The sequence below is a fragment of the Pantherophis guttatus genome, chromosome 2, assembly GCF_059756535.1.
Source record: "Pantherophis guttatus breed Tessera chromosome 2, ASM5975653v1, whole genome shotgun sequence".
In the NCBI taxonomy this organism is placed as follows: Eukaryota; Metazoa; Chordata; class Lepidosauria; order Squamata; family Colubridae; genus Pantherophis; species Pantherophis guttatus.
The window spans coordinates 289,709,435-289,731,401 of record NC_142064.1 but is presented as its reverse complement, the minus strand read 5'-3'; the positions used below and the strand labels follow the sequence as shown (position 1 = coordinate 289,731,401).

General features: G+C 44.4%; 1 protein-coding gene across 1 annotated transcript; it reads right to left on the bottom strand.

Annotated features, from left to right (window-relative positions):
• Positions 1–3,445: 3,445 nt before the first annotated feature.
• On the bottom strand, positions 3,446–21,694 carry LOC117673517 (uncharacterized). Its single transcript, XM_087885392.1, has 7 exons — positions 21,691–21,694; positions 17,538–17,714; positions 14,744–15,222; positions 11,358–11,481; positions 11,054–11,130; positions 8,151–8,277; positions 3,446–5,163 (listed from the first exon to the last, which is right to left on the bottom strand). The coding sequence occupies exons 1-7, from the start codon at positions 21,692–21,694 to the stop codon at positions 3,749–3,751; spliced, it is 2,403 nt and encodes an 800-aa protein (XP_087741518.1). The 3' UTR covers positions 3,446–3,748.
• Between the last annotated feature and the right edge of the window lie 273 nt (positions 21,695–21,967).

Below are 21,967 nucleotides of genomic sequence, written 5' to 3'. Positions count from 1 at the left end.
GGGGAAGCTTCCCCTCCCTTGCTTGAGGGGGGATGTGTCTGGAGACTCTTGAGGGGGGACCACTGGAGCTGCAGGGGAGTCATTTCTGGTTTGGGCACTTGGGAAGCAAGTAAGAAAGTCTTTGGAAGGGGTGCTGGGAAGGGAGAGCCCCCCCACTTCCTCCCTCCCCTGAACTGAGACCCTCCAGATGGGCGCCCCAGGTTCTAGTGTTACAAGAGGGGGGGGAGAGTAGGGAGGGCTCTTTTCATTGAAGGGGAGGAGGAAAGGGGAAGCAGACCGGTAAAATGCTAATTTCCTAAGCAGGAGACCCTACACCACTTCCGACAGATGGCAGTCCAGTCTCTTCTTGAAAGCTTCCAGTGATGAAGCTCCCACAACTTCTGAAGGCAACTTCTGTTCCATGGGTGGATTTTTTCCAGGTTGAATCTCTCCTTGATTAGTTTCCATCCATTATTCGTCTGTGGAAAATAGCTTGGTCACCTCCTCTCTGTGGCAGCCCCTCAGATATTGGAACACGGCTATTGTGTCTCCCCTGGTCCTTCTCTTCACCAGACTAGCCAGGCCCAGCTCCTACAACCGTTCACATGTTTTAGACTCCAGTCCCCTCATCATCTCGGTTGCTCTTCTCTGCACCTTCCTCAGCTTATCTGAGCTCATAGTGCACTGCAGTACCCTCCCCCAACGTGCAAAGCCTGTGTTGGTCTCTCCCACCCATTACAGTACCCCCTCCCCAACTCCTTACCTGGAGCCATTCTGCTTCCTGCTTAACCCACACGTCTTGAGGTTACAACCAGGACAGCCTGGATTGCTATTGCTACAATACCTGGTCATGTGATGTCAGACTTTATGACTGCATCACTTAGCAATAGCAACCCCACTGTTATGGGGCAATGTGCCCCTTGAAGAGCACCCGGAGACTTCAGCTGATCCAGAATGCGGCCGCACGGGTAGTGACGGGAGCTACATGGCGCTCCCACATAACACCCCTCCTGCATGAGCTGCACTGGCTCCCAGTGGTCTTTCGGGTGCGGTTCAAGGTGTTGGTCATCACCTTTAAAGCGCTCCATGGCATAGGACCTAGATACCTTTGAGACCGCCTGCTGCCACCAACGACCTCCCACCGACCAGTGCGTTCCCACAGAGAGGGCCTCCTCAGGGTGCCATCGGCCAAGCAATGTAGACTGGTGGCCCCCAGGGGGAGGGCATTCTCTGTGGGGGCACCTGCTCTCTGGAATCAACTGCGCCCAGAGATACAAAGAATTCAAGACCTCGGTGCCTTCCACCGTGCCCTGAAGACCTTCCTTTTTCAGCAAGCCGGGCTGGCTTAATGCTTTTTAAATGTTTTTAATATGTTTCGCTATTGTTTTTTAACTTTGGGACCAAATTTATATATTTCTTTTTAAATTGTTTTTTATTTTTATTTATTTATTTATTTAATTTGATTTCTATACCGCCCTACTCCCGAAGGACTCAGGGCGGTGCACAGCCAAACAATAAAACACATACATACAAAATTTAAAAGTAGAATAAAATCAAATTAAATAATTTTGGCTCCGACAAATTTAAAACCCCGAACTATTTAAAACCAATTTTAAAATTGAATGTATAAAATACTAAAAGATATTTAAAAATTAAAAATCTTTTATGAAAGAGGGAGAAAATTAGGCCAGGCCCGCCTGGTGAAATAATGTCTTTAAAGCGCGGCGGAAGGTGCGCAGATCCGGGATCCTCCGTATCTCTGGGGGGAGCTCGTTCCAGATAGTAGGTGCCCCCACAGAGAAGGCTCTCCCCCTGGGGGCCGCCAGTCGACATTGTTTGGCCGACGGCACCCGGAGGAGCCCCTCTCTATGGGAGCGTACCAGCCAGTGGGAGGCTATTGGTGGTAGTAGGCGGTCCCGCAAGTACCCAGGTCCTAAGCCATGGAGCGCTTTAAAGGTGGTAACCAAAACCTTGAAGCGCACCCGGAAGACCACCGGGAGCCAGTGCAGCTCGCGCAGGAGAGGTGTTACATGGGAACGCCATGTCGCTCCCATTACCACCCACGCGGCCGCACTCTGCGCCAGTTGGAGCCTCCGGGTGCTCCTCAAGGGGAGCCCCATGTAGAGAGCGTTGCAATAGTCCAGGCGGGAGGTGACAAGGACATGAGGGACCGTATGTAACGAGTCCCGATCCAGAAAGGGACGCAACTGGCGAATCAGGCGAACCTGATGAAAAGGTTTTAATGTTTGTATTCATGTTTTTTACTTTGGCTGTATACCGCCCTGAGTCCTTCGGGAGAAGGGCGGTCTATAAATTTAATTAATAAATAAATAAATAAATAAATTGTAACCCCACTTAACAAATGAAGTAATTTACTTAACAAAAAAAAAAGCTTGTAAAATCGGAAGTGACTCACTTAACACCCCCTTGCTTAGCAACAGAAAATCTGATCCCAATTGTGATCATGAGTAAAGGGCTATCTGTGTATGGTTTCTCCCTTGCTGATCTTTTTATTGGAAAGAGTGCATTCTTGTAGGGTTTATAAATTGCCTTTGGTATGATTCATCTTTGAAGGAGACGGGCAATTTAGAAATATGAAACATAAAACAAATTAAGAAATAAAACTGGAACTCATTTCCACTTACACCAGGGGTCCCTAGCACGGGTGGGTTCTCAATTTTTTTACTACCGGTTCTGTGGCCGTGGCTTATTTTGTGGGCGTGGCTTGATGGTCATGTGACAATTCTTTAGGATTTGGCAGAGGTACTGGTCTACCAGGCTTTTAACTGCTTGCAGAGCTGTACCGGTCTACTCATTTGTTTTTGGAGGCACCGGTCTACCCATTTATTTTTGGAGGCACCGGTCTACCCATTTATTTTTGGAGGCACCGGTCTACCCATTTATTTTTGGAGGCACCGGTCTTCCCATTTGTTTTTGGAGGCACCAGTTTACCACCACACTGCCTTTTAACACTGATCAGCTATAGGGCGGCCCTTTGAAGCCCCGCGGCAAGAGTTTAAACAGTTTTTTTCCTTCTAGCCGATCAGCTGGGACTCGGGAGGCAGCAATAGATTGGGGGTGGGGCCAAATAAAAAGTAAGAATAACGCGGAGGGGCGAGCTCCCGAACAAAGAGAACCGGTTCAGTGATGTCATATCGTCACCGCTACTGGCTCGGCCGAACCGGGAGGAACCCACCACTGGTCCCTAGCCCCCGAGCCGCAACCCACTACCAGGCCTTGAGCCATTCGAAACCGGGCCGTGGATGTGGCAGGCGAGCATGCGCCCATGCATCCCCACTTGTGCGAGTAGTGGGTGTGTGCGTGTGTGTGGTCCATTTGCCCAAGCAGTGGCTGCTGTGCCTGCCATTCATAGAAATGGAGCTGCACGCACACTTGCCCGCCATTCAAACGGAATCTCCTCCTCCCCGGTCCGCAAAGCCAGAAAGGTTGGGGAACTTCGTCTTACACGATTCCTTCAGAATGAATTCTTTTATGAGAAATAAGGTGGCTGTCCTGCCTGAATCTTTTCCCACATGTCATACACTGATAAAGAGTTTCTCCTTTGAATGGGTCCTTTGATAGGAAGTGAGGTTCCTGCATTGACTGAAGCTCCTTTCACGCATTGTGTATTTATAGGGCTTCTCACCAGTGTGGCATCTCATATGACAGTCCTGGCTCATGCTCCTATTGGAAGTTTTTTTCCACACTCCGGACATTTATAGGGCTTCTCTGTGGTATGGCTGCTTTTATGGACACTGAGGTTGCTGCATCAGCTGAAGCTCTTGTCACACTCTTTGCATTTGCAAGGTTTCTGCCCTGTGTGGATCTTCGTGTGGGCAGTGAGGCTACTGGAAGTCGTGAAGCTGTTTCCGCATTCACCACATGTATAGGCTCTTTCCCCAGAATGAATCCTCTTATGAGTTGTAAGGTTATACTTCTGATTGAAGCTCTTCCCACATTCCGTGCATTGATAAGGTCTCTCTCCCGTGTGGAGCCTCTTGTGAATAGTAAGCGTGTAATTTTTACAGAAGCTCTTCCCGCACTCCGTGCATATATAGGACTTTTCTATGGAATGCATTTTTTTATGGGTACGAAAGACACCGCTGTCAATAAAACTCTGTCCGCACACGGTACATATATACGGAGTTTTGCCTGAATGGGAAGAAAGGTCACTGCCAAAACCGAAGGTCTTTCCACTCTCTGTGGATTTATACAAATTCTCCCATCCGTGGATACGTTGATGAGATCTTAGCTGACTTTTCCACCGGAAGCTCTTTTCGCATTCCGCACATTGATAGGGTTTCTCCTCTGAATGGACCCTTTTATGACTCCGGAGAGCACTGCAGACGCTAAAACTCTTGCCGCACTCTGTACATGCGTACGGTTTTTCTCCCGTGTGGATCCGGTTGTGCGAAGTCAGGGATCCGCTCGAACTAAAGCTCTTCCCACACTCCGTACACTGGTAGGGCTTCTCTCCCATGTGCCTCCTAGTGTGAAAAATCAGGTTGCGGCTGTTGCTGAAGCTCTTCTCACATTGCAGACATGTGTACGGTTTCTCCGTGGTATGGACTCTTTTGTGTAGGGTAAGGTCACTGTTCAATCTAAACCTCTTTCCGCATGTCGCACATGGAAATGGTTTCTCCCCCGTATGGATTCTCATATGGGAGGTGAGTTCACTGGTCCACCTGAAACTGTTTCCACACTCAGCACATTTCCACGGTTTTTCTCTTGGGTGGAGTCTTTTAAGGGAGCTACTGCTCCTGCTAAAGCTCTTTCCACGCCCTTTGAATGTCTCAGATTTCTCTGCAGCCCTTGGGTGGGTTTGTTGACATGAAGTCAAAGCAAAGCTTTGACTGGAATAGGTTCCTTGCAGTTTGCACTCGCACTGGTTGTCTCTAATTTTAGTTTTGCAATTATTACATCTCTCGGACTGATCCCCAGGTATTTCCCCATGGGGTAGGGAATTTCCGTTTTGGTTTCCGATGTGATCCCCTTGAGTCAGGAATTCGTGGACTTCAGCACAGTGGGAAGCAGGTGATTTCTTCTTCCTAGATGCTGACTTCTTTTCCCCAAATGTTCCTGATCTCTGACGGTTCTCAAAAATCTCATTTCCCACTTTGGCCCTGGTTGGTTGCGAAGTCGCTGTATCCGACGGCTGCCAATTTTCACTGTTCTCATCTGCTTCTAGAGATAGAAACAAAGCATGAACTAGCTTTTAAGACTGGGCTTCCAAAGATTAATGCTGATTAGCTAATGAATTAATTCTGATGGGAATTTATCACAGCATCTTGCAAGATTTTTCATTTTCTGTATAGGTTTTTTGTTTTGTTTTGTTTTTTTTGATTACACAACTATCTCAGAAGTCATCTCTTGGCTGAACTGTTCCCCACTGAAGATATAACTATTTTTTTCTTTGCAAAAAAAAAAATGAAGCTTAAAACAAAGGAACAATAGAAAGGACAAACACTGTAATGAAATAGCGATGCAGAGAAGCCATAAATGTTGCTTACAATTCTGCAAAATTTTTATTTTAACTACCTGGAACTGAGCAAACAAAGGCACTCTTTTCATTTTGGAGAGGCAAATCCTCCGAGGCAGTCATACTAAAATGAGCAGCTAAGTCTTGTAGGAAGAGACAGAAGGAAGTCCATAGTTATCCTTGAGAAGATGATTAAAAGTTCAGTATATATAGGCAGTCCTCACTTAGTGATCCTAATTGACCCTGGCAAACAAAGTGCTTGTTAAGGAAAACATTACGTGACTGCAACTTGTGACCTCCTGCCAGTTTTCCCATTGACTGCCTTGTTGGAAGCCAACTGGGAAGATTGCAAATGGCTAACACATGACCGTGGAACATGTCAACTGTCATATATGTGTGATGCTTCCCAAGTACCCAATTGTGATATGACCGTAGAGACATTGCAGCCATTGGAAAGGGTCCAACCCACTAGCGGTGACATGATAGCAATCTTCCAATATATGAGGTGCTGCCACAAAGAAGAGGGGGGGTCAACCTAGTCTCCAAAGCACCTGAAGGCAGGACAAGAAGCAAAGGACGGAAACGAATCAAGGAGAGAAGCAACCTAGAACTAAGGAGAACTTTCCTGACAGAACAATTAATCAATGGAACAACTTGCCTCCGGAAGTTGTGAATGCTCCAACACTGGAAGTTTTAGAGGCTGGAAAACCATTGGAAATGGTATAGTTTCCTGCCTAAGCAGGGGGTTGGACTAGAAGACCTCCAAGGTCCCTTCCAACTCTGTTATTCTATATTCTACCGGTATATTCTAACTAAACGGCCAAGGTTTTAGGGCTTTTGAGTCTACTGAATCCGAGTCTCTATTGGAGAGCCAAAAATATCCCACATCACCTCCAGGGGTGGGTTCTAAATTTTTTTACTATCGGTTCTGTGGGCGTGGCTTATTTTGTGGGTGTGGTTTGATGGACAATTCTTTAGGATTTAGCAGAGGTACTAGTCTACCAGGCTTTTAACTGCTTGCAGAGCTGTACCGGTCTACTCATTTGTTTTGGAGGCACCAGTCTACCCATTTGTTTTTTGAGCACACTGATCTACCAACACACTGCCTTTTAACACTGATCAGCTGTAGGGCGGCCCATTGAAGCCCCGCGGCAAGAGTTTAAAGTTTTTTTCCTTGTAGCCGATCAGCTGGAACTTGGGAGGCAGCGAATAGATTGGGGGCGGGGCCAAATAAAAGGTAAGAATAACGCAGGGGGGCGGGAGGGCCCAGCTCCTGAACAAAGAGAACCGGTTTGGTGACGTCATATCGTCACTGTTACCGGCTCGGCCGAACTGGGCTGAACCGGAAGGAACCCACCACTGATCACCTCCCTGATTCCTTCCTATTACATTGTTTTTTTCCTCTTCTCTATACAGTAAGAGCACATTTCTGGGTAGTTATTTGTAGATTTGTACCCTAAATCACTTTGCTGCACTCACCTATAGATCTTGCAGGACATATTACGGAAGGGCATTTCCAAATTAAAACCCCATCAATCTATAAAGGTTCTTCTGACTCCTTTGCCAATAATATTGTATAATCTACAGTACAAGTCATGTTGGACTAATAGAGGCTTTATAGACTCAAAAGTGCCCTTCTTTGCTTAGATCCAGTTGGAAATTCAAATTCCTAAGGTTTTCAGATTTCATCCGTACCTCATGAAGCTGTATATAAGTCTAAGTGCTCTTGCTGTCTTCTAATATACTGCTCAAAAAACATAAAGGGAACACAAGCAGAAGACATCCAAGATCTGAATGAATGAAACAGCCTTATTAAATACTTTGTTCGTTACATACAGTAGTTTATACACTGCTCAAACACCTAAAGGAAACACAAAACTACTGTGTCAGCCTCAGCTTTGCCTGCTTCAGCTGCCATAAGAAACAGGGGAGGGATTAGTTAAGGGGGGCGAAAGGGGGAGGAAGGTGCAGGAGGAGTTTTATCCATTGTAGGACGTGTCTTCCCAAGAAACGAAAGTGAATCTTCAAAAGGGGCTGGCTGACCAACTGCCCTACATTCCTGATGAATGACGTTGCCAGACGTGATGCCACCTGACCTTTGGGAGACCTTTGGATTGGCTGATGATCAATGGACACGGGGGGTGGGGGTGGGGGGAGAAGCTTAGTAGATGCTATTTCGCGCGTTTTGCTCACTTCCAGCTTTACCTGGGTTGCGTTCATTTCATATTCAGTAAAAGTACTAATCTCTTCTAAATGATTGAGTTTGGGTTTTTCTTTCCTGGATATTGAAGGAAGCATACCTGACATACTGTATGTAACAAATAAAGTATTTAATAAGGCTATTTCATTCATTCAGATCTCGGATGTCTTCTGCTTGTGTTCCCTTTATTTGTTTGAGGAGTGTATTTTATTTCTATTAAAAAAAATTCATCATTACATACACTTTTCATTTTGGGAAGAACAAAATAATCTACAGCTCGTGAATTCAGTGGGAAATGATTTAGAAAAATTTTCACATCCAGAAGTCGCGGGTGCTCCAACACCGGAGGTTTTCAGAGACTGGACAACCATTTCTAGAAGACCTCCCAAAATCCTTTCCAACTCTGCTGTGGTTATTATTGTTAAAATAGGCTGCTCGCTTCCAGATGCCTGTTCCCACTATCTGAACTCAGAGCAAAGAGAGGTCTGTTACCCAGAGATGCCACGTGTCTAGAATTCTCCTGCATGACTTCCCCGTGGAGGGACTTTTGGGTGGAATCCAGCAGAGCCCACTCCTCCTTGGAGAAACACACCACCACATCCTGGAAGGACACAGCACCCTGAGGAAGGGGAGAAAACATTAACAGATGCCGCCACCTTCAAAGTTTTGAAAGATCTCTGCTCCAATCTTTTTTTTTTTTTTTTAATTTGATTTATATGCCGCCCTTCTCCGAAGACTTAGGGCGGCTTACAATGTGCTAAGCAATAGCCTTCATCCTTTTGTATATTTATACAAAGTCAGCTTATTGCCCCCACAAACTGGGTCCTCATTTCACCTACCTTAGAAAGGATGGAAGGCTGAGTCAACCTTGAGCCTTGGCGAGATTCGAACCCTGCAGTAATTGCAGGCAGCTGGTCTTAATAAGCTTAATAACAGGGTGCCTTAAACCCCTGTAGTACCAAGGCTCTTTTTAAGATCTTCATCAAACATTTCCCTGCTTCCATGTACATCTCGCTACCGCCCGCTTTCCACCAAGCTGGAGGTCCATCTAGTAAGCTGGTGGACATTGAGGATGTTCAAACACTTGTAGTACATCTAATGGCCAATTTTGGGCAGGATTCCAAATTGTTAAGAAGAAAACAAGGAATAATTCTCAGTGAAGTATTACAGTTTCTATGGCTTCAACGGCATCTTCAGGGAGGATTCCCTTTCCAGAAAAGAGGGGGATCTCTTTTGACACTGTATGAAGGAAAAGTCCAAAGTGGGTGATCCACTGATGGACCTTCTCACAGCTCTAGTTTGGATTTTGGACTTCTTCCTTCCCCAGAGGAAAAAAGGGAACTGCGGCTTGTCCGACTGAAGATTATGTGACATGCCCTCTTCTCCTAGAACAGTGATGGCTAACCTTTTCGTAGTCGTGTGCTAAAAGCGGGGGAAGCACAGGGGATCACGCGTGCACGTTCCCACATCCATAATTCAATGCCCCCCTGTGCCCTGACCACCCCACGCATGCACGGCAACCCCCCCGCGCTCCCTGCACATGCGCGCACGACACCACCACCCCCGCGCCCTGTTTTGAGCCTAGCAGGCCTCCCTGAAGCATCCGGAGGCCGGAAATGACCCATTTGCAGACATCCCGCTTTTCGCCCTCCCAAGGCTCCAGATGGTTTCTTGGAGCCTGGGGAGGGCAAAAACAGCCTTCCCCCCCAGAGGGAAATGGCCCCTTTTCTGACTTCCGGTAGGCCCAGAAGGCCCATTTTTTTGCCCTCCCAAGGCTCCAGAGACTTTCTTGGAGCCTGGGGAGGTCGAAAACGGCCCTCCCTCGCTTGGAGGCCGAAAACGCCCTCCCAGAGCCTCTGCGCGAGCCTGTACTTACCTGGCATCCAAAATGGGCCATGTGGAGACTCCTGGGAGGGGAGGTGTGGGCGGGGCCAGCAATCAGCTGGCCAGCATGCACATGAGCGCTGGAGCTGAGCTAGGGCAATGGCTCGCGTGCCCGCAAATATGGCTCCATAGGTTTGCCATCACAGTCCTAGAAGTACCAGGAGGGAAACAGATGGTGGTACCCCTATGGGATCAGACAGAGAAGCCGTGTTTCTCGGGGTTCCTAACCACGATCACCTACCTGCTGAAATATCAAGAGTCTTCCCAAGGGTGGTTATTCTACAAGAAGCCTTAGTTGTACTGAAAGGTTTCCACTATTTTTAGGTTTTGAAGAGTGGCATCCAGAAAAGCTGGTTACAGGGGACTTTTTCTTCTCTATCCCAGCCATCTTTATCAGAGATGGTCCTTATCAATTGAGTTTCAAAGAGGAGAAGAGGGAGCCCTAACACACTTTCAGTCCCCAACACTGGAAGGCCCATCAGAAGTCTTAGCTGAAGAAATAAAACTTGTGAGGTCTTGTGGCTCCTAAGTATTTATCTCCTTATCAAGGTATGCAGCCATTCAATTAAATGCTACTTTTGAGTGTACAAGTAACACAAAGTTCCCTCTTTTCCTGGGAACAGAATGGCTGAATAGTCTTGTCCCGTGTCTCAAAAATGGTGATGATGAAGCTTCCAAAATCCCATTTCATTCAGGATGCGGAGAAAGTCAAATTCTCAGTCACTTCTCAGTCATTTACGGGACCACCTACTACCACAAATAGCCTCCCACCGGCCGGTACGCTCTCCTAGAGAGGGGTTCCTCCGGGTGCCGTCAGCCAAGCAGTGTCGACTGGCGGCCCCCAGGGGGAGGGCCTTCTCTGTGGGGGCACCCACTGGAATGAGCTCCCCCCGGAGATACGGAGGATCCTGGATCTGCGCACCTTCCACCGTGCTCTTAAGACCCTCTTATTCCAGCAAGCCGGCCTGGCCTAATTTTTCTCCCCTTTCTTTTAAATTCTAAATTGAAATTTTAATTTGTTTTAAATTTATTGGGATTTTAATTGTCGTGGGCTAAATTATTTAATTTGGTTTTAAATTGTTTTTAACTTTTGTATTTCTGTATTTTATCCTGTGCCTGTTCACCGCCCTGAGTCCTTCGGGAGTAGGGCGGTATACAAATTTAATAAAACTAAAACTAAACTAAACTTCTGTTAACGTTTTGTTTGTTTGTTTATTATTTGTCTGCTGCTCATCTTGTCCAGAGGCAACTCTGGGCCGCTTACAAATATTAAAGACCAGTAAACGTCAAAATGACAAAGTCACCCTGTGGCGAGATGGGCGGCCAACAAATTTAATAAACAACAAATAAATAAAAGAATAAATAAGAATAATTTTAGGCCTGTCACTTCAGAGGCTCACACATGGCATGAATAGCCAGGTCCAAGGTTAGGCGGTTATTATTTTATCTTGACTCTTCAATGTTCTGGAGTCCTCAAAGAGGACTTCTATGATTATGGGTCATTTCCCTACCTGAGCTGAAGAGAGTGTTTCTGCTTCATCAGAAAAAGAAAATATTTCAACAAGGTCCAGTGGTGATGGACCATATCCTGTAAGGGAGACAAATAAATGGGAAGAAGTGAATTTTAGGAGATATGGTTAACAATTTGCGGGATGGCACGGTATAGAAATTTAATAAAATAAAATAAAATAAAATAAAATAAATAAATAAATAAATATAAAAACCTGTTCACATACAAGGTAATCCTGTGAATTCAGGTTCTGAAGATGGGAGAAGCTGCCAATCACTGGTCACGAAGACAGAAGTCATCCTTACCTGCTAAGATCTCAAAAATGTCATTTTCCTGGGAGATTCCTTCGAAAAGAGATGATTCCTGAGAGGAATCTGAGGAATCCATCCTCGTGTTTGCACCTTGTGGATCCACCTTGAGAGCGCTTCCCTATAAATAAACCATAGTGTCAAATCCATGTTTCTGCCATTCTTCTGAAGAAACGGGGGGTGGGATATCATACTTGGTACATTTACTTTCTTTTCCTTTCTATGTATCCCATATCCTGCTTGCTTAACCTGATTTAACCTGATTTATAACCGTCGCCTGGCGCCGTAGCTGCCTGGCAGTTTCTCACATCTTGAGGAATGTAAGGGGAGGGTGGACCATTGGGATACATCGGCGGGAAGATGGCTCTGAGAAAGTTCTCTTATCTCTTTCTCAGAGTGGCCGGTACAATAACGTCTTCACATCTGCGGACTGGTTGAATCCACATCAAACTGTTGGGAGTTTCTTTTATTCTAGTTGTATGCCCCGAGGGATCTCGGAGCCTATTTTGAATCTGCCTTGCTATCACCCCTTTTCAATAAAAGGTTCCTTTTGAAATGCCAAGTTTTAAGAGTCTTTACTTTCTTGAATGAGGGGGAGAGGCTGGGTCTTATTTATTGGAAACCTTAATCTCCCTTTGAAAAAAGGAGAAGCAGAATCCTGGAATCTAAGAAAGGAATCGTTGCTTTTGACCATGGCCTTATTTTAAGTTTCTGGGAGTTATCCTAAAAGAGGACCTGTCCTGGGCGCTCACATTGCAGCCCTGGTCAAAAGGGCCCAGCAGAGATTATACTACCCAAGACTTCTCAGGAAACAACAACTGAATGAGAAATTGCCGGTGACCTTCTACCGCTACACCATAGAGAGTATTTTAACTTACTGCACCTGTGTATGGTTTACCAATTGCACAGTGACAGATAGGACAGCGCTCCAGAGGATTAACGTCATTGCCCAGAGGACCACTGGTTACCCTCTCGCCTCTTTGAAAGAGCTTTATAGCTCCCACTGCCTTAAGAAAGTTCAAAACATTCTTAAAGATCCATCTCATCCTAAGCACACTTTTTTTGAACTATTACCATCTGGCAGACGGTACAGGACAATAAAAACAAGGACAAACAGGCGGAAAAACAGCTTCTATCCCAGAGCAGTAACTATATTGAATTCTACAGTATAGTGCAATATTAATGCAATATCAGGGGTTTTCAATTCAATTTTATAGAATGTGAAGGATTTGTGTTTATGTTGGAAATAAGGAGACATTTTCTGACAGTGAGAGCAATCAACCCATAGAACAGAAGTTGCTTTATGAAGTTGTGGGAGCTTCATCACTGGAGGTTTAGGACCTAGGTACTTACGAGACCGCCTTCTGCCACCGGTAGCCTCTCACCGGCCAGTATGCTCCCATAGAGAGGGGCTTCTCAGGGTGCCATCGGCCAAACAGTGTCGACTGGCGGCCCCCAGGGGGAGAGCTTTCTCTGTGGGGGCACCTGCCATTTGGAACGAGCTCCCCCTGGAGATACGGAGGATCCCAGATCTACGCACTTTCCACCGTGCCCTCAAGACCTTTTTATTTCAACAGGCTGGCCTGGCCTAACTTCCTTTTAATTGTTAATTTTAAATTTGTTTTAAAACAATAGGGGTGTTTTAATCTGCATGGGCCAAATTATTTAATGTGCCTTTACATTGTTTTTTAAATTTTGTATTATGTGTGTTTTATCTTTTGGCTGTTCACCGCCCTGAGTCCTTCGGGAGTAGGGCAGTATATAAATCCAAAATAAAGTAAAGTAAAAGGAAAGGAAAGGAAAGGAAAGGAAGCTTTCAAGAAGAGTCTGGACTGCTATCTGTCAGAAATGGTGTAGGGTCTCCTGCCTGGGTGACGGGTTGGACTAGATACCACTTTATAATATCTTGGTAAAGCCACACTTGGAATACTGCATTCAGTTTTGGTCGTCATTGTTAGGATATGGTCTGAGCCTAACAAGTTGTCCAGGCAATGTATGTGTTCTGTGACTTTAATATGAATATGTATTGTGTGACTTTAAAGTTTTCCTGCTGATTCATTGTAATGCTGAGTCATGCTGTAATTAGTTGTGAACGTATTTAAGAAAGGTACTGTAACGTATTCAGTTGATGGTAAGCTACCATTGTGTGAGGAGTGCTATCCATTGTGCTATCATCGTTGGATGGATCTGCTACCATCGTGGTTTGTGAACCAGAGTGAGTTTGTTATTCTAACCAACTACTGTTTGTGTGGTAAGAAGATTTTGTATCACTGGACTGATTTAACTGGCAAAGACTTGGATTGATTTAAAGACTATGAGATTGTTTTTTCACTATAAAGTAAACTTTTGATAAACCAATCTGCACATCTCTTATTCATTGCTCTCAGCAACTTTTCTCTGTGCTCTACACTCTGCTGGTTGGTAACACAACAACAATATCCTTAACAACTTCTTTCCAGAATGAAGAATTCATTGCTTGGAGAGATCCGTGAATGAGATCCGTTCCCTGAAGAAGTAAAGAGGGTGGGCTGTGAGGGAGAAGAAATTCAAAGTCCTCTTAAATTTACCATATTTTTTTGGAGTATAAGACGCACTTCCCCCCCCAAAAAGGGTGAAAATTTGGGTGCGTCTTATACACCGAATGTAGCCAAAAACATGAGGCATGGAGGAGGCGATGGTCTGTGGCAATCCCTGCAGCCTGGAACATCTGACAATATCCTTAACAGTCATGATATAAAAAAGATGTGGAGACTCTAGAAAGAGTGCAGAGAAGAGCAACAAAGATGATTAGAGGACTGGAGGCTAAAACATACGAAGAACGGTTGCAGGAACTGGGCATGTCTAGTTTAATGAAAAGAAGGACTAAGGGAAACATGATAGCAGTGTTCCAATATCTCAGCGGCTGCAACAAAGAAGAGGGAGTCAAGCTATTCTCCAAAGCACCAGAAGTCAAGACAAGAAACAACGGATGAAAACGAATCAAGGAGAGAAGCAACCTGGAATTAAGGAGAAACTTCCTTAATTCAGTTGTAAATGGGTGGAAACTAATCAAGGAGCAAAGCAACTTAGAACTAAGGAGAAATTTCCTGACAGTTAGAACAATTCATCAGTGGAACAACTTGCCTGCAGAAGTTGTAAATGCTCCAACTCCAGATGTTTTTAAGAAGATGTTGGCTAACCATTTGTGTGGAGAGGTGTAGGGTTTTCTGCCTGAGCAAGGGGTTGGACTAGAAGACCTCCAAGGTCCCTTCCAACTCTGTTATTCTATTCTATTGTCTAGATGACCTCCAAAGTCCCTTCCAACTCTGTTAAATCTGTTAAAAAGTTCAAAAAAATCCTGGTGGGGCTCCATTTGGAATCAAATCAAGAATCAGGTTCCTCACCTCCCTTTCTTGGTGGTCTGTCTGGCTCAGCAGAAGGCCTTCAGCCAAGGCCACCGCCTGGGAGCTGGTTTCCACTCCACATTCCCTCAGCCAGCTGGCAATCTCCAGGGGAAGGACGGCCAGGAACTGCTCCAGGAGCACCAGGTCCAGCATTTGAGCCTTGGTGTTCCTGTCTGGTTTTAACCACCTGCGGCAAAGGCGATGGAGGCGGCTGCAAACTCTTCGGGGTCCTTCTGACTCCTGGTAGCAGAATCCTCTGAAATTCTGCCGGTGAATCTCGGAAGAGAGGTGGTCTTCTTCTAGGAACTTCTGCCTGGTCCTTTGGTCGAATTCTTCCCAACGCTCCGTCTGATCACGACAAGGGCTGGTTCCTGTCGGGCTTCTTGACTCCATCTTCTCCCTGAGCTCCGCTGAAGATACCGAGACTTGGATTGGGTTCTCCTGGCTCTCTAAAATGGCTGGCCTTGGAGGACCAGAACCTGGGGGAAGAATCGAGGGTCCGGATCAAGGCCTATTTTGGTGAGGAGGGAGGGTCCCTCTTTCTCCCCTCCCTGCGGTGGAAAGACTTGCAGGAGGGGGGCGGGGCTCTGACAGGCAGGCAGAGAGCAAGGTCAGATCCTCCCTAGCAATTCACAGGACCTATCTAGATAGGTAGTCCTTGACTTACAGCTACAACTGAGCCCAACATTTCCGTGGCTAAGCAAGACAGTTGTTCCGTTTTGCTACATTTTTCAACCTTTCTTGCGACCGTTCTTAAGTCAATCGCTTCGGTTGTTCAGTTAGTAACACGGTTGTTAAGCGAGCCTGGATTCCTTACTGACTTTGCCTGGGTCATTGCAACTGTCATGAAAACAGGCCAGTGGCCACATGTCTGAATTTCGATCATGCGACCATGGGAATGCTGCAACAGCCTTAAGTGGGACAAAATGGTCACAAATCACTTTTTTTTCGGTGCCATTCTAAATTCGGTTACTAAATGAATGGTTGTAAGTCAAGGAGGACCTGCGTTTATTGCAGGTACAGGTGGTCCTCTATTTACGGCCACAATTGAACCAAACGTTTATGTTGCTAAGTGAGCCCGGCCCCATGTTCCTTGCCACAGTTGTTAAGTGAATCACTGCAGAGCTTAAGGCTTCCCCGTTGACTTTGCTTGGCAGATCGCCAAAAGGGGAACGCCCGACCACGGGACATTGCGACCGTCGTAAGTATGAACCAGTTGCCAAGCGTCCGACTTTTGAGTTACTTGACTGTTGGGATGTTGCAACGGCGTGAAAAACGGTCCCAAGTCACTTTTTCTCAGTGCTGTCGTAACTTCGGTCACTAAACAAACGGTCGTAAGTCAAGGACTATTGCAGATCGTGTCTTTAGTCTGGCCAGATTCTGTTCAGAGGCGAACAGCAATAAAGGAACCACAGATAGTCCTCGACGTACAGCCGTTCATTTAGTGACCGTTCATAATTACAACGGCACTGACAAAAGGGACTTAGGACCGTTTTTCACACATACGACCGTCGCAGCATCCCCAGGATCGAAATTCAGACGCTTAGCAAAGTGACTCCCATTTATGATGGTTGCGGCATCCCTGGGTCACATGATCCCCTCTTGCGACCTTCCAATAGGCAAAGTCAAAGAGGAAAATCAGATTCACTTAACAACCCTAGCTTAACAACGGCAGCGATTCGCTTAACAACGGTAGCAAGCAAGGCCATCCAATGGAGCAAAATCCACTCAACCAATGTCTCGCTTAGCAATGTCGGGCTCAATTATGGTCGTACATCGAGGATTCCCTACGCCAGAAGGAGCTGCCGGTCTCGTTCTTTGGTCCCCAAAAGTCTTCCTTAGCCCCCCCGTCCTCTTCACCCCCCCAAGCCTAAAAGTGAGGGGCTGTGGGGGTCCATCTGAAGGGTCTCAGCTCGGGGTACAACTTCCTGTGGGGGGAGGTAAAAGGGGGGGGCTCTGCCAGGGTGGAAGAGAGTGGGAGGTCTCCCAGAATGGGGGAGGAAAAAAAAGGGGGGCTCTCCCAGAATGGGGCAGTAAAAAAGGGGGGCTCTCCCAGAATGGGGCAGTAAAAAAGGGGGGCTCTCCCAGAATGGGGGAGGAAAAAAGGGGGGCTCTCCCAGGGTGTGGCAGGAAAAAAGGGGGGGTTCTATCAGGATGGGGCAGTAAAAAAGGTGGGCTCTCCCAGAATGGGGGAGAAAAAAAGGGGGGCTCTCCCAGAATGGGGCAGTAAAAAAGGGGGGCTCTCCCAGAATGGGGGAGGAAAAAAGGGGGGCTCTCCCAGGGTGGGGCAGGAAAAAAGGGGGGGGTTCTATCAGGATGGGGGAGAAAAAAGGAGGGCTCTCCCAGAATGGGGAAGAAAAAAAGGGGGGGCTCTCCCAGAATGGGGCAGTAAAAAAGGGGGGCTCTCCCAGAATGGGGGAGGAAAAAAGGGGGGCTCTCCCAGGGTGGGGCAGTAAAAAAGGGGGGGTTCTATCAGGATGGGGCAGTAAAAAAGGGGGGCTCTCCCAGAATGGAGGAAAAAAATCGGGGGCCTCCCCCAGGGTGGGGGAGGAAAAAGGGGGGGGCTTTCACAGCACCCCTCCCAAAAACTTCCTTGCTTCCCCCCCACCACCACGTATCGATGTCCCCCAACGCAGCTCCAGGTTCCCCCCCCCAGGAGCCCCCAGACCCCGAAGCAAGGGAGGGGGTGGCCTCCCCATCCACACCTATCAGCCCTTTTTTGGAGGGGGGGGCAGCTGCTCCTCAACGGCCGAGGGGGATAGAGTGCCGCTTCCTAGAAGGGCGCGCCACCCACCGATCGCCGTTTCTCCCAGCGGATCAGCAACGGTCAACGGCGGAACAATCTGACTGATGAAGTCCTCCCGCGCAGGCGCAGAGGTCTCCCCTTTAGCGGCGTTCGGCCGCCGCGCGGACCGCCCCCTGGCGGCGAAAGCGGCGCCTCGCACGGTCCGCTTGGTGGGCGAGCCGTGAACTCGAGAGGGGCAAAACGGGTGAGAGGGAAAACGTGGGATTTGATGGGGGTGGGGGTGGGATTCAAGAATGAAGGAAATAAGTTAGCAACATAAAATAATAAAAACAATGCAAGTATTGCAAAAAGTTTGCAATATTAATTGCAATTACTTTGCAATGAGTCATTGATGAATGTATTTTATTTTTCTTTATGTACACTGAGAACATATACAGGTCCATATGTGTCCAATCACACTTGGTCAATAAAGAATTCTATTCTATTCTATTCTATTCTATTCTATTCTATTCTATTCTATTCTATTCTATTCTGTTCTGTTCTGTTCTGTTCTGTTCTGTATTCTATTTCTATTCTATTCTGTATTCTATCTCTATCTCTATTCTATTCTATTCTCTATTCTATTTCTATTCTATTCTCTATTTCTATTCTATTCTCTATTCTCTATTCTCTATTCTATTTCTATTTCTATTCTATTCTTATTCTATTTCTATTTCTATTCTATTCTATTCTCTATTCTATTTCTATTTCTATTCTATTCTATTCTCTTATTCTATTTCTATTTCTATTTCTATTCTATTCTATTCTCTTATTCTATTTCTATTCTATTCTATTCTCTATTCTATTTCTATTCTATTCTATTCTATTCTTATTCTATTTCTATTTCTATTTCTATTCTATTCTATTCTCTATTCTATTTCTATTTCTATTCTATTCTATTCTCTTATTCTATTTCTATTCTATTCTATTCTCTATTCTATTTCTATTTCTATTCTATTCTATTCTCTTATTCTATTTCTATTTCTATTCTATTCTATTCTCTTATTCTATTTCTATTCTATTCTATTCTCTATTCTATTTCTATTCTATTCTCTATTCTATTTCTATTCTATTCTATTCTCTTATTCTATTTCTATTCTATTCTCTATTCTATTTCTATTCTATTCTCTTATTCTATTTCTATTCTATTCTATTCTCTTATTCTATTTCTATTTCTATTCTATTCTATTCTCTATTCTATTTCTATTTCTATTCTATTCTATTCTCTTATTCTATTTCTATTTCTATTTCTATTCTATTCTATTCTCTTATTCTATTTCTATTCTATTCTATTCTCTATTCTATTTCTATTCTATTCTATTCTATTCTTATTCTATTTCTATTTCTATTTCTATTTCTATTCTATTCTATTCTCTATTCTATTTCTATTTCTATTCTATTCTATTCTATTCTCTTATTCTATTTCTATTCTATTCTATTCTCTTATTCTATTTCTATTCTATTCTATTCTCTATTCTATTTCTATTTCTATTCTATTCTATTCTCTTATTCTATTTCTATTTCTATTCTATTCTATTCTCTTATTCTATTTCTATTCTATTCTATTCTCTATTCTATTTCTATTTCTATTCTATTCTATTCTCTTATTCTATTTCTATTTCTATTCTATTCTATTCTCTTATTCTATTTCTATTCTATTCTATTCTCTATTCTATTTCTATTCTATTCTCTATTCTATTTCTATTCTATTCTCTATTCTCTATTCTCTATTCTATTCTATTCTATTCTGTATTCTATTTCTATTTCTATTCTATTCTATTCTCTATTCTATTTCTATTCTATTTCTATTCTATTCTGTATTCTATTCTATACTATACTATACTATACTATTCTATTTCTTTCTATTCTATCCTCTATTCCATTTCTATTCTATTCTATATTCTATATTCTATTCTATATTCTATTCTATTCTCTTTCTCTATTCTATTTCTATTCTATTCTGTATTCTATTTCTATTCTATTCTATTCTCTATTCTATTTCTATTCTATTCTCTATTCTCTATTCTATTCTATTCTATTCTATTCTGTATTCTATTTCTATTCTATTCTCTATTCTATTCTATTCTATATTCTATTTCTATTCTATTCTCTATTCTATTTCTATTCTATTTCTATTCTATTCTGTATTCTGTATTCTATTCTATACTATACTATACTATACTATACTATACTATACTATACTATACTATACTATTTCTTTCTATTCTATCCTCTATTCCATTTCTATTCTATTCTATATTCTATATTCTATTCTATATTCTATTCTATTCTCTTTCTCTATTCTATTTCTATTCTATTCTGTATTCTATTTCTATTCTATTCTATTCTCTATTCTATTTCTATTTCTGTTCTATTCTATTCTCTTATTCTATTTCTATTCTATTCTATTCTCTTCTATTCTCTTCTCTATTCTATTTCTATTCTATTCTATTCTATTCTATATTCTATTTCTATTCTATTTTATTCTATTTCTATTCTATTTCTATTCTGTATTTTATTCTATTCTACTCTACTCTACTCTACTCTATTCTAGGGTAAAAGAAATAATGTACTCCCTCCCCCCCCCTCCCCATACAAAGGAATAGGTGGGATGGACTGCGAGTGGCGTCAGCGGTGCAACAATCATGCACAAACTTCCAGAAAGACTTTGGAAAAATTGCAGAGAAGAGCAACTAAGACGAGCCTAAAGGAGTCGGTCTTTAGGAGACTAAAACCTATGAAGACCGGTTGCAGGGATTGAGTACAGCCAGTCTAGAGAAAAGAAAGAGTAGGGGGGAACATGATAGCAGTGTTCCAATATTTGAGGGGCTGCCACAAAGAAAAAGGGGGCCGACTTATTTTCCAAAGCACCAGAAGAAGGAAAGGCAAGAAGCAACGGATGGAAACCCATCCAGGAGAGAAGCAACCTGGAACTAAGGAGAAACTTCCTAACAGTGAGGATAATTAACCAGCGGAACAGCTTGCCACCAGAAATGGTAGGTTTGGAGATTAACAGAGTGGGAAGGGATCTTGTAGGTCATCTAGTAGTCCAACCCCCCCACCCCAAGCAAGAGACTGTTATAAATAGCGCACATTTGCATATGGAACTACCGGAGACAACTTGAAAGCAGCAAAGAAGTTTATTCAAGTATTTTGCAAACAGGTGCACAAAGCATTCATCAGCTTTTACCCCCTTACACAAGTTTATTTATTTATTTATTAATCAAATTTCTATACCGCCCTACTCCCGAAGGACTCAGGGCGGTGAACAGCCAAGATAAAATACAAATAATACAAATATTAAAAATCCCTTAAAATTATTAAATATTTTGGCTGAAACACAGATTAAAACACCCAATTTATAAAATCACGAATTAAAAATTTAAAAAGGAGAGTTAGGCCAGGCCAGCCTGCTGAAATAAAAAAGTTTTGAGAGCACGACGAAACGTGCGCAGGTCCGGGATCCTCCGTATCTCCGGGGGGAGCTCGTTCCAGATGGTAGGTGCCCCCACAGAGAAGGCTCTCCCCCTGGGGGCCGCCAGTCAACACTGTTTGGCCGACGGCACCCTGAGGAGCCCCTCTCTATGGGAGCGTACTGGTCAGTGAGAGGCTATTGGTAGCAGAAGGTGGTCTCGTAAGTACCCTGGTCCGATGCCATGGAGCGCTCTAAAGGTGGTAACCAAAACCTTGAAGCGCACCCGGAAGACCACCGGGAGCCAGTGCAGCTCACGCAGGAGGGGGGTCACATGGGAGCGCCACGTCGCTCCCATAACCACCTGCGCGGCCGCATTCTGGACCAGTTGGAGTTTAACAAGTTCACCATAAACTTTTTCCTTGCTAGCATCAGCTCTGTTGTTATTTTTGTACTTCCTCTGCCTGAGGTTAAAGCAGCCATTCAGGCTCGCTGGGCTTGTGGTTCTTAGCTGCTACAGATAGGGAATTTTGAAACAGCTTATAATTGTTCCATTTGACATATCAAGCATTTACCTTTTTAGAAACAATACCAACTCCATTTTCTTTTACAAAAATAATACATGATCATTATTTTTTTCAAATGTCCATTTTCCTTATAATTAACAAGACCCTACACTGGTGATGGCTAATCTTTTTGCCATCGTGTACCAGGACCGGGGGTGGTGGTCGTGTGCATGTGTGCCCATACCCATAATTCTATATGCCCTGCCCCCACACATGTGCATGTGACACCCCTCCGCTCCTAGCATACAATGGCACAGTAGGCCCATTTTTTGCTCTCCTCAGCCTCCAGAGCCTTTCTAGGAGTCTGGGGAGGGTGAAAATGGCTTCCCTCCCCCGGAGGACCTCTGGAGGCCGCAAACAGCCCATTTGCCAACTTCTGGTGGGACCGGAAGGCTCATTTTTTGCTCTCCCCAGCCTGCAGAGCCTTTCTAGGAGTCTGGGGAGGGCGAAAACAGCCTTCG

Bases quoted from the DNA above. Each gene is read 5' to 3' on its own strand.
- LOC117673517 (XM_087885392.1), bottom strand. The intron at 15,223-17,537 runs GTGGGTGGCGCG...TTCTTCCCCCAG, and splicing joins GCTGGGAGAAACGGCGATCG to GTTCTGGTCCTCCAAGGCCA. The intron at 5,164-8,150 runs GTAACAGACCTC...TTCTATCTCTAG, and splicing joins TAGACACGTGGCATCTCTGG to AAGCAGATGAGAACAGTGAA.